General features: G+C 39.6%; 1 protein-coding gene across 9 annotated transcripts in view; it reads right to left on the reverse strand.

Moving 5' to 3' along the window:
* Positions 1–16,599, reverse strand: part of LOC142028872 (uncharacterized) — a 38,948-nt gene that overhangs the window by 7,973 nt on the left and 14,376 nt on the right. For all 9 annotated transcript variants that reach the window (XM_075022786.1, XM_075022788.1, XM_075022787.1 and 6 more), the window contains 9 exons: positions 16,084–16,134; positions 14,043–14,120; positions 10,880–11,016; positions 10,195–10,314; positions 9,650–9,680; positions 3,809–3,830; positions 3,170–3,194; positions 2,208–2,246; positions 702–803 (listed from right to left, as the gene is read on the reverse strand). In XM_075022786.1, the coding sequence (XP_074878887.1) occupies positions 702–803; positions 2,208–2,246; positions 3,170–3,194; positions 3,809–3,830; positions 9,650–9,680; positions 10,195–10,314; positions 10,880–11,016; positions 14,043–14,120; positions 16,084–16,134 (605 nt within the window). The remainder of the gene's footprint in view (positions 1–701; positions 804–2,207; positions 2,247–3,169; positions 3,195–3,808; positions 3,831–9,649; positions 9,681–10,194; positions 10,315–10,879; positions 11,017–14,042; positions 14,121–16,083; positions 16,135–16,599) is intronic.

Consider the following 16,599-nt stretch of genomic DNA (forward strand, 5'->3'; position numbering starts at 1 on the left):
GGCATTTGCACAAAGACAGTTACCATAGCTCAGCTCACATGGAATATATTATTAATGCCTAAGAAACCAGTCTGAAATACCTTTCAGAAAAACACATGCTGAATTTTGTGAACTAGTAGCTGCCAGAGGTGATGAGTCATTTTTGTACACTTTCTGGTCCTTCTTGAGACCCTTTTTTCTACACATATTCAATTTTTATGCAAAGAAGCTATGGAGGTTTGTAAGGGCCCACAGAAAGATAGGAACATCTTGCATTCCTTCGTCTTAACAGATTAAAGCTCTCAATTGGGAGCAGAGCTACAAGTCACCAGAAAGAAAGACTCATCTACATGCCCGCAAAAAAAAGAAGTGACACATCTGGGTAGCAGTTAAAGCCTGATTAACCTTAGAAGAAAAGCTATCAAGCAAGGGACCAACTGCAAAGGAAGGATGACAACCAGACATCATGAAGCAAAATAGTGCCCCAAATGGGAAGAAAGCATGCAAAAGAAAACCAAAACAGATGGAAAACTAACAGAAATGTGCCAGGCAATTAATGTATTTGGTACTTAGAAATTGTAAAAAAAAATAAAGTATATTTAACTGGGGGGGGTTGACCTATGCCTGAATTATTACAGTTTGGCAGGGTGTTAACACAATGAATTCAACCACTCCTTTCCTCCCAGTGGTAAAACAACTCTGGTCAAGGTTAAGCTACTTACTGCTGCTTTCTTTTCACAAAAGGCCTTCAAAGCTTCTGTGAGTTCCTGCGTAATATGAACAACAAGTGTTGCTTCTGAGTCTGAGGTGATGTGAAAAGTCTCCTGTTGAAAAACATGGTTAGAATTGGTCATTAGGATGCTGAAGGTCATATACACAAACAGATCAGTTATATTTTGATTTTAGTATAACCAAGTTTATATGATTAGTTGATATAGAAGACATACATAATATACATGTACACACACACACACATATGAAAAAATAAAATTGTGAACATAATTTTGGCTTGATAAAAGGTAAAACATAAACCTGGATGTCTGTCCCACTCCCACACTGTGAATCATGAACATTTTGTTGCAGATGGAGAAGGGCACAAGTCCTAAATTTATGTTGTCTGTGTAGAAAATTGAATAAGAAGCTTCAGCACCATCAAATGCCTTTGATTCCCCCATTTTATTAACAAAAAGATGAAAGTTTCCATTATAATTTTCCTATGTGTAATTTTGGCAATAAGAGATACCAAAAGATACTGATAGAATTCTATAAAGCGCAGAACAATTATGGCTACCTGTCTTTTTAATGTCCAAAGAGACTGATTAGCAAGTAGATCAATTTATAAGTGATTACAGTAAGTTAAAAGAATATAGACAGTCTGCTGTAAGGAATAGCTGTGATTCCTGCAGATAAAAATCAATTAACTGTCTACCAAGCATTTTTGGTAGTTTACGGATTATTGCCAGACTTGCTTTCTCTCTACCTCTTCCTAAAGTCACAAGTAACCACAGTTTAAAAGAAAAAAAAAGAAGAAAAACTGAAAGAGAAAAAAAATCTCTTCAGTTGGTAACAAAGCATACATCTCAAAACTTCTACTTGTGATTTCAGTGTATAAACACAATTCAGACTCAAATGAAATTTTGTAATTGCCTTAGCTACAGAACATGACTTTCATGGAGTAAAATGGTGAATATAAATGGTCAGATATTTTCACAACGTAAGCCCAAAAGACAAACCGAGGCTTACTATGCCTCTCCTAACAGCAACTGAACTGATAAAACTTCCCCACTCCAACGCCAGCAGCTGTGCTTCAGGATCACCAGGTTTCACTCGGCTGTCTGGTTCTGCAGCAGCAGCACTAGCCACAGCATCGCAGGCAGCGACAATCCCATCTCCTTCTCATCAACAATCCCATCAGATATGGGCAGCCAACAGCACTTCAGCAACATCAGTGCTGCCAACACTGCTTGTCAGGGTGGCTCCTCAGCAAAGGGAAGAATGATCCAGAGAACAGGTAGAGAGCTCGCATTTAATCCAGCAAGTCGTTCTGAGCTGACATTATGCTACAGCTGCACTAGCTTTTCAAAGAGCAGAGTCCATTAAAATAGAACTCAGAAATTAATGTTGTGGTCAAATGAGTTTGATCAGTAATCAGAGGCTCCTTCACAATATTCATTGCATCACACTCGTGAAGCTGCGCAACTCTTACCACAATTATTTTACATACATACCAAGAACTCTAGAGCTTTCTGTTTCCGAACAGGATCATTCTGTGGGATTGTAGAATGGGGAAGAGAAATTAAAAGACTGAATACTACAGTATTTGTTGCATCATCTTGTACAAAACAAGACTTTTTAATCTTTTATCCAACAACAAAAGTCAACACAAAGAAAAGATAGTAATTTTAGGTCACAGCCATAAACATATAACGTTAGAGCCTCAATAGCAATTAGGTAGCAGCTACTACAAATACAACTGCATTACTTCCAATACCAGGAAGAACACATTTCACATCTAAGCTACATACCTACAAGATCTATCTCTCCCAGGCTTTCCTCACTCAGGTCCAACCTCATGTTTAAAAAAAGTCAAGTGCCCAGCTGCATCTAGCATAGTACCTGACCACCCTGAGGCCTAAAAGAGCAAGACATCACCACAGAATACATCAGATTGCAAAACAACCTCTGCTACTAAGACAAAAATGAGGCAGTTCTCAGTGTTTGTGCCCTGTGCTATTCAGGACCGATAACTTGAGAGATAATTTTGAGTTTCACCTTTGAGTTAGAAAAAAGGATTGTAGATCTTTAGCTATATCTCAAGATTTAAACCAAACCTTCAGTATAGAATACCTCTGATCTGAAGAGAGGCAAAACAGTGGTAGAGACTGCAGCACAGGTTGGGAGACCTGGCCTGCAGATACTGGGTCTGAGACTCTCAGTGACTTTGAATAGCAATTTTGAATAGCAATTATGAGAGCTAAGGTGGATGAGCAGCCTGATGTACTGTATCCATTTCCCCTCTGCTGTGATGAACACAAAACTCTGGTCATTAGGTCAATTATTTTGCTTCTGCAATAATAGTAATAAAAGAGCAAATAAAGCCAAAAAGTAAAAGTTTTTCAGAAAAATGAAAAGCAAGCATAAGGAAACTGCTAAAACATAAGACACTTGCAGAATTACTACCTCTACATACCTCATGCTTACAGTAATCTTCTCGCCTTGAAAAGAAAGAAATGACAATATTAAGATGCATTCTAAAGATTACTAAAAAATTAGGTTTACTCATAGTATCTAGAATCAAAATATTTCAATTCCCAAATTTGTATCACTTACCAATACAGAACATCTTTTTCTATGGCATATTTAAAATACTATTATTTCTTAAAGGTCCTTATTCTGACTGACTCTCAAAGACATCAGTAGTACTAATGAACTTCTTTACAGATCAGCTAAAGGAGATGACTAAAGTAATGTTGGTTTTTTTCTTCCTATATGAACTGAGGTACCTTTTATACAATTACTCAGGCAATGGCACCCTAAATAAAGTGGTAACAGCTTGAAATTTGAATTGCAGTATCTTTTTGTACAAGTACATCACACTGCTAATGAACTGCCTAACCAGGGCAATATTTCAAAAGCCATAGCTACTATTTCCTCATGGACAGGAAGGAACAATTTACACAAGAGGAATCAGTACTGGAAAGACAATATAAAATATTTTCCCCATACGTGATGATGTTTGTTACAGAAAAATAGATCTATTTAACAAGTAAAGAGATATTAAAAAAAAAAAAAATCTCTTTTGATTCCCCTGTGGGAGTAGTATTCTCACCTTGCTTTCTTCTTTGATGGGGCTAGAAAATTAAGAAGAATTATTAGCAACATCATAGGGTTTCTACCATATTACTGCAATAGAAGCATTATACAAACAGAACAGTTACTGGCCCTGAAGTGCCTGCAGTTTCTTTAAAGGGCAGGATTCAGCAGCTTAAACCTAGGCACATACTGTCATTTTAGAAACCACCAGGCATCCTTGATGAAAGGTGTATGGGAGACTTGTGCGCTAACAGCATTTATGTTCAGGCAGCTGAATCCCACACAAGAAGTCAGTATGGATTGAACTGAGGTAGGCATGCCTCCTCTATGCCAAAAAGTGAAAAGGTTTGGTTGGTTTTTTTCTTGTGAACATACCAGTGAACCTCAAAGCTGCATGTATGATAGTTGAGTCTCCAACAAGACGCAATGGAGATTAGAATGTCTCATCAGCTCTCTTGTGAGTACAGTGTATAAGCATGAGGAATGAGGGAAAGCTCAGTAAAACAAGGTAGTCTAAGACAGTAGCTATGCTTCAGAGAATCAGGTACTGCATGGTACATAACTTATCACTTCTTAAGTATTTATGAGCAACAGGACAAGTAATAATTCTCAGGACATATGACATCTTTGCCCCTACAATATGAGGCTGAAAGACTTGTGTTACTGTTTTAACCACCTGATGTTGAAGACATGCTGATGAGTTGCAACAAGAAGTTGCATTGTAGGTCCCAAAGTTTTCCAAATGTCAGGAAAGGAAAGGACTGCCACCATTTTACAGAAGATATCCAATGAATTAAGAATCATGGAAACGTAGGATGAGAGGGACCTCTGCAGGCAGAATGATGGAATCATAAAAAAGCTTAGGTTGGAAGGGACCTCTGGAGGTCATCTAGTCCAGCCTGAGAGGTAAGAGAAAAGCACTACATACGTGGTAAGTAACTGAAATCAAACAATTAACTGTAAGATGAGGACACTGACAATTAGAATAATTTTCCTTCAGTTATTCAATTTGTGCTGTCTTTCCAGTAAGCCTCCAAAATCCTCCATTTGAAAAGAAGATGGGTAGAGACAAGGAGTGCTACTCAGTGGTTGGAAACTTCACCCTACTCAAGCTAACACTGAAGTTCTGCTCACTTTGACAAAGACTAGCCTCAAGATTAGATCAGGCTGCTTAGGCCCAAGTCCAGCTGAGTTTTATAAGTCTTCAAGAAAGCAGTTTCCCACCTCTTTGGGCAGGCAATTTCAGTGCTTGACCACTCACTGTGAAGAACTTCCTGAATGTTCAATCAGCATTTCCTTTACTGCAGCCTGTGAATGTTGCCACTTGTCCTTTCCCTGTGCACCTTCTTGAAGTCTGGCTCCTTCTCTGTAGCCATGGTTTAGGTAGCAGAAGACAGTAATCAGATCCCTTCCTTAGCTGCTGCCTTCTCCAAGGTAATCAAACCCAGCTCCCTAAAGTTGTCCTCCACATCATATGCTCTTGTCTCCTCATGATCTTTTGTAGCTGGTGAGTCCTCTACTGACTCTCATGTATACAAGACACAGTATTCCAGAAGCAGCTTAATGAGTCCTTAACAAAGGGAATAGGCACTTCCCTCTGTCTGCTGGCCACACTTTTGCTAATGCCATCCCATATGCTATTGGCCTTCATTGCATCAAGAATGCAATGCTGATTCATGTTCATACTATTGTATATCAAAACCTGCAGGTTCATAAGATTTGCTCCCTAGCCCAATAGCATCCAGTCTGTATCCAGCAGGGTGTTGCTCCATCCCAGGTGTAAGACTTCACACGTACCTTCGCTGAACTTCAGATTTCTGACAGCCCATCTCACCAGCTTGTTGAGATCCCTCTGAATGGCAGTCTTGCTCTACCACATACCAGGCATTCCCCCAATTTGACATTAACTGCAAATTTGACAATGGTGTACTCTACCCCATTATCCAGGTCATGAATGAACATGTTAAACAGTCCTGTCCCCAGGAGAAACCACTGGGGAATGCCACTAGTAACTGGCCAACACACTTACAATCACTGACAACTACTCTTTGAGCCTAACAGTTCAACCACCTTTTATCCACCCTGTAGGCTGACCTTATCTCTCCAGTTTGGCTATAACATGGGAGACTGTGCTGAAAGCTTTGCTAAAGTTAAAATTACATCCATCCTTCTTCCCCTGTCCACAGAGCCAGCCCATGTCATTGCAAAATGCAATCAAGCTGGTCAAACCCACTTTGTCCCTGTCAAATCCACACTGGCTCTTCCCAATCACCTTCCTGACCTTCCCACACCAGTAAATCACATCCATGAGGACTTGCCCCATAATTTTTTATAAGGTCTGGGACAGCATGTAGCCCTGTTTTACTTTTGAAGATAAGCATATTTAGTTTTTTTCAGGTCCCCAAGGAACTCCTCTGATCACCATGACCTTTCAAAGACTTTCTGAGGGAGCACACAGCTCCCTCAACACCAGAAGCATCCCTTTTTGTCATATGGCCTTGTATATGCTCAATTTGCTCTTCCCTAAACTGATCCTTCTCTACAGTGGTTAATGCTGTTCTCTGCTAAACTTTACAACTACGCACAAAGATCTGAGAGCAGACCTTCTCAGTAAAGACCAAAGCAAAGAAAGCTACAAATATCTCAGCCTCTTCCACGTCTTTCATCACCAGGCTACTTGCTTAGCAGCAGGCCCACACCTTCTTTTGCTGCTGTCACACCTGCAGAAGCCTTCCCATTGCCCTTCATATTCCTTTCACCTCCATGCAAGCTTTGCCTTCTTATTTTTACCCCAAATATATCTGCAATACTTACACATTTCTTCTTGGCAGCCTGCCTCTGCTTCTGTTCTCTGTATGCTTCCTTTTAGCATTTAAGAACAGCTAGGAGTTCCATGCTCAAACACACTAGCCACCTGCTATGCCTGCCCATATTCCTGGACAGCAGAATGGATCATTTCCGTTCTTTGAGGAGGTTCTCCTTGAAGACTGATTAGCTCTTTTGGGCTTCTCTTCCTTTCAAAGCAGTCTCTCAAGGGATCCTGACTACTAGTTTTCTGAAGAAGCTGAAGTCTGTTCTCCTGAAGCCCAAGGTCATTAGTCTGATACGTAACTTCCACATTCCCCAGAGGGTCTTAACCTGCATCCATCTTATGATCACTCCAATGAAGGCTGCCATTGACCATCACATTCCTGACTCTTCTCCTTCTCTGTGAAATACTTCCTCTTGTCGACTCATCCAGCACCCGCATGAAAAACTCCCTTTTGGATTGTTTGCAACTTGCCATTCTGCTTTTCCAGCAAAAATCCATCCCCCCAAGAAAACTGAGACCTGCAGTTGGGAGGTTTCTTTCCATCATGTAAAGACAGCCTTGCTACAGACTGCCTGTTCAAGAGGGGCAGACATCTACCATGATGTTGTTCTTGTTGGCCTTCCCCCTAGTCCTGACCCATAAGATCTCAACAACCACCAGCCATGGCTCTACACAAAAAAGGCACTGTTGCATCCCGCACTTCTACTGTCATGTTCTATGCCATCTTTCATAAGGAGCCCATACCCATCCATTACAGCACTCCAGTCATACAAACTATTGCATTACATCTCTGCAATTCTGATGGCATCAGCTCTGTGACCACACAGTAACTTCCAGTTCCACCATCTAGTCCAATCTCTCCCTTGAATCAGGACTACTGCCAACATAAGATTCTAGTTTTGTATAGCCAGGTCTTGAAAACCTCTGAGGATGAAGAGTTCACTACCTATGGATAACCTTTTCCGGTGCTATACTACCCTCTAGGGAAGAAGTTTTCCCTTGAGTTCAGCCCCTTGAGCTGCTATCTGTGGCTGCCATCTCTTGTTACATTGCCTACAATTACCAACAACTTTGGCTTTATCATCTTTGTAGCAGTCTACAGATGCTTGAAGGGCAGTTATAAGATTCTAAGATCACCCCCTACCCTCCTCTTTCCCATTCTAATCAAGCCCAGCTGCCTCTAACCCTCATCCTAGGTACATGCTCTTGACACCTGAGAATCTTCATAATCTTCTGCTGGACCATCTCCAATTTCTCCATCTTCCCCTTAAACTAGAAGGAACAAAACTGGACACAGTATTCCAAGTTTGGTCTTACCAGCATCAAACAGTAGGGGATAAGACTGTTGTTCAGTCTGCTGCCTGTGCTCCTCCTGAAGTATCACAATATGAGATTTGCCTTATGTGAAACGAGAGCGTTCTCTTGGCTCATATTCAGCTTGGCATCCACCATAACCACCAAGTCCTTTTCAGCAAGACTGATCAGTCTGTCACTTCCCATCCTGTACTGACACATGGAATTACCACTTCCCCACTGAAGATACAGACAAGCTTCTCCAGGTATCTGCTACAACTTCAAGGAAGCAATAATTCAGTCTGAAAAGACTATTCCAAAATAGCAAAGTAAATCTCTGGACTTATTTCCAGTTTGCTGCTGTATTCTGTAGCAGCATTAAGAGTAGTTTTTAGAAAGGAAAACAAAAAAGTGATGCAGGCAGAATTCAGAGACTAAATTATACCAGAACTTGTATATATATACATAAAAGAATACATACCCTTATCTTATTTTTGCATATGATCTCTGCAGCAGCCAAAATTTGGTGTTTATGTCTGGTTTGCCACTTGCAAAGTAGTATATGCCACCAAACAGCCTTTCTTAATCATATCCTCAAACTCACTCTTGCTTTCAGAAAGGAACTTTGAAGCTGGAAGTCATTCTCTGCCAATATGATCTAAAGACACACAGCTGCTAAACCAGTAAGCATTATTTTCTTTTTTTGGAATTCACTTGATATTGCCCCTACCGCCTATCCAAAGCAAACCTTAATACTGAATGACACAACGCGTTTGCGGCCAACTTCACTCTTGTCTGTTCCTCCAATTCTTCATATCATGTAGGACTAGGTGGGATCGCTCTTTTTGATGTTCTAGTTTGATATCTGAGCATGTCCTCCAGTTCTACAGAAGTCAGTAAGTGTTGATGTCAATTTACTCTGAACTGAGAATTACTGAGCTAGATTACTAGGTCACATTCCCTCTTCTTCACAAGAGAGACAAATGGAGCTCAAAAAGGGTCTCTGCCACCTCGTTTTGCAGACCAACATTAAAAGGTACAATCCACAGAAGCCACCAATGATCAATCCAAAAGAAGCACTGCTATGGTAGGCACCTACAGCAGGATTCACACTGACAAACTCTTTTGATCTATGCAACCGTCACCCATTTCAATCAAACCTACCTTGCCACTGATATTAATATTAGGGTCAAAAGGTAGCAAGTAGGTATTTCGTCAGGTTGGCATTGTTAAGCATCAAAGCACATCTACAGTAACAAAGGACATAACTCAAACATACTATATGAGGGAAGATGCTGGTTTTATGTTTGAGGGTTTGGTTTCCATTGCTTGTTCCAATGCGCTTCCTAAAGAACGGTAACTTCCACTTTTACCAGTGATTCAGCATGTCTTTTGATGACTGAAATGAGGTGGAGAAGGCTTTATCAGCTTATTAAGAGAAACCCATCAAATACCATTTTTCCATACTTTTTCCACTTTCCTTGATTAGCAAATTACTAGTTAATCTAGTTATCTTAAATACATCCAGAACCAAGCAGTTTAAAAATGTCTGAGAAACACTGCATGACTAGCAATTCCCTTCTCCCCTCATTTTGAATTCACAAAAACTGGAAAAATCTCTGAAAACATTTTGTGCTATTACAAGCTGAATGTTTTAAATCAGTCAAACCCTTTGAGTTCAGCTACTAATTCAAATTAGGCCAAATATCAATTATGTCATATCTATTACATTCAAGTAATTCATAGACTTACGTGAGGTACTTGGTCTTACGTAACCTTCGATCTAGGGATAGAAATAGTTTCATATTAGATTTTCTGATCAAAATTTCCTAACAGTCTCTAATGCAACTGCCTTTAGAAATGGAACAAGTACTTTTATTTATCCCAGCATAGTGTAGCCCATAATTTTATAAATACATAATCTGGTAAATATAAATGAAATTTGAGAGAAAATTTGCTTACCTTTGAGAAAATTTAAGTTGCAAAAATCATTGAAGTAAAGCAGTAAAATTTCTGAAACACTGAACTCAGATTGGACATTTTCTATCTAAAAACCCTAACTTCTTAGAAATAAACAACTTTGTTTTTTCAAACGAATTTCAATACTACTGTTCTTTTCTCCAGATTTTGTAGGGCAACTTTAAGTTAAGCCTTAGTTCAATTTAATACTACATTTCCTAGAAACACACAGAAATGTAACAAGCTTTGACAGCAGTACTTTTAAAATTTACTAGGTCAAACATAAATACACTGATAAAAGACACATTACCAGATACTTTACATTTACTTCCAATTACCTTATACATTTTTAAACCTTCAGTCTTCTCTAGCTCTCCTGCTATCCGTCTGAAAAATGAGACTTTGCATTCTCTTACATCTGTTTTCTTTTTCTTCATTTTATCTGGAAATTCTTTAGACTGTTGACAAAAACAGCTTGAAATGGTCAATATCAAAATTCATCAAATATTAAAAAATTCGCACATTTCACCTTTCAGACAAGCTCCCAAAAGACTGGTAAACATTGTATTGAACATTATGAGTTAGTTTCTTCTCTGTAACACAACTAATTAAATTTTAATGTTAAAAGTTGCTTAAGTAGTCTTCAAAACAAAAAATGGATACTATGCAAAGCTTGCTACCAAAAGGTAACATGCTCTGTACCATACCCAACAACGCTATGCGCACGCTGAGGAATAAGAAGGAACCGCAATGTTCTAGGAACCTGATCTTGGAGGCAATCAAAACACTTAGGAACAGACTTTGAGCAGATACGGACACATACCTCTGGAATGCAATTCCTCAACAGCTCACAGCTTCACAGCTGTTCACGTTGATCTGACCCATGAAGAGTCAACCATACAAGTATTAGCAATTTATCATGTGGGGGTTTAACTTCAAACTTGACATAAGTTATTTGTAGAAAAAAAATAAAAGGGGAGTATCATAAAGAAATTGTGATCAAAATGCATCAAAATTACTCACGATGTATGCTCTTCTGTGTTTATATCCACTAAGATGTTCTATCATAGGTGCCATCTCTGTATTCAACCCACACAGCTTGCATTCATAATGTGGCTCTTTTCTTCCTTCAAATCTGATTTCAACCACATGTTCTAAACCTGTAAAAGCAAGAGTTACAAATATCTATATTTTAGTATACACTACTATAAACAAATGTATTCTCTTCAATGTTGCTCATTAAAAGCCAAAATGAAAAAATAAAAGTATTCCATTTTCAGAATTTCAACACTTCTTCCGGATCACTTCAACACTTCTTCAGACTTATTCCCCACATCAGTTAAATTTGTCTCTTTGCAATGCTGTATTCTGAAGGAAAAGCACTGTCTATGGCAGATTTGCAAGCCCACCAAAATAAAATATTTCATGTATCTTTATTCCTGCCTGGGATATTTTCAAGAAACTAAGAAAGAGCCTTCTATTCAATACAGTCACGTAAGAGAATTCATGGAGAAGTGCATATAAAAAAGAGAATGAGAATAGGAAATGCTATGTAAGTGTCTAGATTTAAAAAAATGCATTTGAACTACTTAGTCAAACGTAATTCGGACAGTGTCCAATTAGCACAAAGCACATGCAGGAAAGACAATAATCACTTCACAAAATTGAGTCCTTCATAATCTAAAAATACTCCATAAATGAAAATGGCATTTTTCTTCATTTTTCCTAGAAGTGACTGAAAGACTATGCTTTAGAAGTATTCAGAAATCTCTAAATTTGAGGCTTATACCAGCATGAAAAGTTTTACTCTGAACAGCTTAAATGTAATGAGTGTATAAGCAGCTCAAAACAAACCAGGAGCAGCTGCAGCTGTTCCCTATTATCATAATTTCCAATACTGTGTATTTGTGATGGGTTGACCCCAGCCAGCAGCCAAGCACCACATAGCTTCTAGCTCACTCACATACACACCCTTCAGCAGGACAGGGAGAAAATAGAGCAAAAGTGAGAGAACTCATGGGTTGAGATAAAGACAGTTTAATAGGTGAAGGAAAGGGGGGGGAGAAGAAAAAAAAAACCACACCAAGATGAAACATGTGAAAACCAGTCACTCACCTCCCCACAAGCAGACCTATACCCACACAGTCTCTGAACAGTCACCTTGGAAGCTAAATCCCCACCTGTCCCCCTCCTTTTTCTTCCTTTACCTCAACTGTGATTGCTGAGCATGACATTATGCCATACAGGATATCCTTCTGGCCAGTTTGGGTCAACTGTCCTGGCTACATCCCCTCCCAGTCTCTTGCCCACCCCCAGCCTACTCAAGGGCTGAGGGCTGGGGATCCAGAGTGAAAAAAAAGTCTTGAGGTTGTACACTGCTCCGCTAAAGCCAAAGCGCCGGTATGTCATCGACACTGTTTTTGTAGTCACAAATCCAAATCATACATGCTGCTATGAAAAAATTCAGCTCCACTCAGACTCACTACAGTGTAATACTGCTAAATCTTAAGTCCAAAAATAAACTATCACCAAATGAACTGAGTATACAAGAAAGTAACACTTTGCTATTCATCTTTTTCGATTAAAAATGCTTATAATAATAAATTGCTACACTTTTTAAAATTAATACTGTACGGAGAGTAACAGCAAGACAATTCACTAACCAGAGAAATTCTCTGTTAATACTGGGAATTTGCTACAGGTCTTCATCAGGGAACATAGTCTTCTAGGCCACCAGCACATACTAGGAACACTAAGGCCGCTGACGAGCAGCATTGCTTATCCTGTCCTAAGGGTTGTCTAATGTAGCAATTAGAAAGAAAACCCTAAAATTCATCTCGTTACTTTCAGTATTCCCAAAAACAGTGAGGAAAAATACCTCCCTAAACACAAACACCTGTATATCCCACCAAATGGAAAACCACAAATCATCAGCAGATGACACCTCACCAGTGGCACAAAGTCCAGCTGGAGGCCAGTAGCTACTGGGGTACCCCAGGAGTGAAGACTGGGTCCAGTCCTGTTTAACATCTTCATTAATGATCTGGATGATGGGGCAGAGCGTACCCTCGGCGAGTTTGCTGATGATACAAAACTGGGAGGGGTGGTCAATACACCAGAGGGTCGTGCTGCCATCCAGAGGGACCTCGACAGGCTGGGGAGTTGGGCTGACGGGAACTTCATGCAGTTCAGCGAGGTGAAGTGCAAAGTCCCCCACCTGGGAAGGAACAAGCCCAGGTACCAGTACACGCTGGGGGCTGACCAGCTGGAAAGCAGCTTGGCAGAGAAGGACCTGGGTGGACACCAAGTTGAAGATGAGCCAGCAATGGGCCCTTGTGGCCAAGAAGGCCAAGGGTATCCTGGGCTGCATGAGGAGGAGTGTTGCCAGCAGGCTGAAGGACACGATCCACCTTCTCCACTCAGGACCAGTAGGGCTGTGCCTGGATGCTGTGTCCAGTTCTGGGCTTCCCAGTACAAGAGATATGGATGTGAGAAGGGCCATGCAGATGATGAAGGCACCAGAGCATCTCTCCTATGAGGAAAGGCTGAGAGAGCTGGAATTGTTTAGCCTGGAGAAGAGAAGGCTCAAGGGGATCTCATCAGCATGTGTAAATACCTGAAGGGAGGGTGTAAAGAAGATGGAGCCAGGCTCTTTTCAGTGGAGCTCAGTGAAAGGACAAGAGGAAAAGGGCACAAACCGAAACACAGAGATGCTGTCTGAACATCAGGAAACACCTTTGACTGTGAGGGTGACTGAGCACTGATACAGGTTTCCCTGGGAGGTCATAGAGTCTCCCACCTTAGAGATATTCAAAAACTGTCTGGACATGGTCCTGAGCAACTTGCTCTGGGTGACCCTGCTTGAGCAGGGGGTTAAGACCAGATGACCTTCAGAGGTCCCTTCCAACCTCAACCATTCTGTGATCTGTGCAAAGCTTCTTTACTAAGATGGCTTCTTCACAAATGAGTTGTCTTAACAATTAAGGTGTATAAAAGAGGTGGCCTTTATGGTACTCAGTGTAATAAGTTATATTTCAAAAGGTGTAAGAGAGAAGATATATCCTAGAAATTATTCAATACGCTTACAGAAAATGAAACAATATCTAGAATTCCACCTTTTATTTCAAAACAAAAGCCTTTTGGTCACAAATTCAAAGACATACCATTTAGAAAACAAAAAACATACCAACTAGCGGTTCATCTCTTATGGGATCATTCATAAAATCCTTCAGACAGGTTATGTCCTTTGTGAGTCCTCTCTTCACTAAAGTAAAAAATATGCAGATAAAGAGATATTACACATTTGACAGTTTGCACATAATTTCTATGATCTTAAAGGAGTTTCTAATGGAGACTTAAGGGGGACAAAATTAATTTGCACTCTGAAACACATAAAGAAAATGCGCAAGACCTCAGTCACTCACAAAGAGATTCCAACACTCTCTGTTTTCCAGAACAATTTTACATGCAAGAAATTAATGTCTTCAAGAAGAAAATCAAATAAGCAAAACAGACCTTCTAACGCAATCCAATTTACTGAGGAAAGATACCAAGGTCACATTCATAGCATGCCCCAGACCATGTCAATTCTCATACTAAGGGGAAAAAAAAAAAAAAAAAAAAAAAAAGCCAAGCCACCTCCTTCCCCTAAACCACTAATACTCGTATAGCATAGTAAGACTGCTTTTTTGGAGTCCTGAAGTTCAGGAATCATTGCCTTAAGTCTAATAAAGAACACATAATCTTCACTAATATAGAAAATGCCTCTTGTACTCTGGGCAGACCAGAAGCTGCACAATCCCAGTTAGTATGTTCCTGACTCTGAACTAGCAGTATGTCAATCAGGGCTGTATCTAGCTCCTCACTGAGTTTGAATAGCTTGGGTTTTGCACCACCTAAACCACTTTTGAAGTATTCCTGGTCAACTCAGAGCACCAGCAGAGTTCAGCTATATGTATCTGCAAGCATATTCAAGTGTTGACCATTATAAAAGAGCATGCCGAAGTGTTGAAATACATATTTTTAATCTGAGAAAAAAATGTGCAGAAACAGAACTCATCTTCCTAATTACATACAGCTGTATTTTTTACTGACTGATGAATTTCATAAGAGTCATAAACACTGCTCGTTTCTTCAAATCGGAGCCAAAGAGTAGAAATACCACAAGTACTGAACTGTTACTGTTTCCCCCTAGGATGCCACGTTATGGTTTAAGAAAAAAAACAAAACTTCAGAAGGATAGGGAATTCTGTGCTTGTTCTTAAATATTTATTCCATTAGGAATATGCTTGTGCTGCCACCAAGTCAAACTCCAGGGCTGCGCACACAAAAAAAAAATTCACAAAGTTTAGCATTAATTTATACGGAAAACCTCTTGCAATTTAATTGTGGTAGAAAATACCTGATGGGACACCTCCTGCCACAGGAACAGTGTGGCCCACTCCCTCCAGAACTTCACAGTCTTGTTAAAATCTTTCTCTGCTGTTTTGTTTTTTGTCTGAGGTGACACGCAGCAGTAGCATAGTGTGAGAGTCGATATGTAACAAGCTGGTGCCACGTAATCAATCTCCATAGACAGATTTTTACCAACACTTAAATGTATTATGCATTTCTCATGCATTTGTGTGCCTGTGCAGTAGCTCTCAGTGTGAGCTGGCTGTTCCCAAGCTGACAATGAAAGGCATGTGGTCTTTTAAGCTTAGTATGGAAAGATCCGTGCAGAAAAAAGTTAAAGGTCTCTACAAGATAACGGCTATTTTCTTCTTGCTTCCTAACATACAAATAAATATTCTTGTCTTAGTATCATCTTGATAATAAACAACCCATACTGTTCCTGGTTTATATGCTTTTGTTTTGTCAAACTTTCACTGTATCATATGTGTACACACATGCATGCTGCAAAATTTTCTGTTGAAAACTTCACTGGCTAAAAAAACATTAGCTAGATTAATTGATATCAGATGTTATCAGATGAACTGGAAGACAGAAACTATGCCTCAAGTTTGCACATCTTTATGTAAAAATACTTGTAGCTTCATATTCTCCTAAGATCTTTTCTTACATAAATTAACCTTGCACAAAAGGAAAGCAATGGTTCAAATGTTTGGTAACTTGCACTGCTTCTTCCTAAGCCATAATCAACCACCTGCTTTGGCCATCCTTAAAAGAAAACCATTGATTTCAAAGTTGCACCTGAAAAGGACATTAGCTCATTTATATGCAGCTACCTGGTCTCTGTGTTTCATACTTCATCGGAGTTTGGACCGGATCTGGAGGACCTAGGATAATAGTTTGACAGTCAGTCTACTTCTTCTCACTTACTTTTATTAAGTACCTAGTAGATTATCCAAACAAGTTAGAGAATTGAACAGTTATCTTCATTTTACAGTTTAATATAGGCTCAGTAATAGCAGTATTCCATCTTGGTACACTTTCCTTTTGTAACTTTACTGCTCTAAGCAAGAAAAAGTCTTCATTTCCACTCCCCTTCCCCACTAACACAATACACCAAACACATGAATGTCACAGAAGTTAAAATTTTATTTGATTAAGTGCTCTTCATACTGCCTAGTTATTTTAATTATTTTAACTATGCAGTATTGTGCATGACAGTCGATCTGTGTCACAGGTACCCAACAGAAAACTTCTGGTCTAAACATTTAGAGCCTAAACACAAACCCAGAGACAATTCATAAAGTCATTAAACTGCATCTTCTTTTACATAGGGGTCTGCATATATTCTT

This window comes from Buteo buteo, chromosome 3 (assembly GCF_964188355.1).
Source record: "Buteo buteo chromosome 3, bButBut1.hap1.1, whole genome shotgun sequence".
Classification (NCBI taxonomy): domain Eukaryota; kingdom Metazoa; phylum Chordata; class Aves; order Accipitriformes; family Accipitridae; genus Buteo; species Buteo buteo.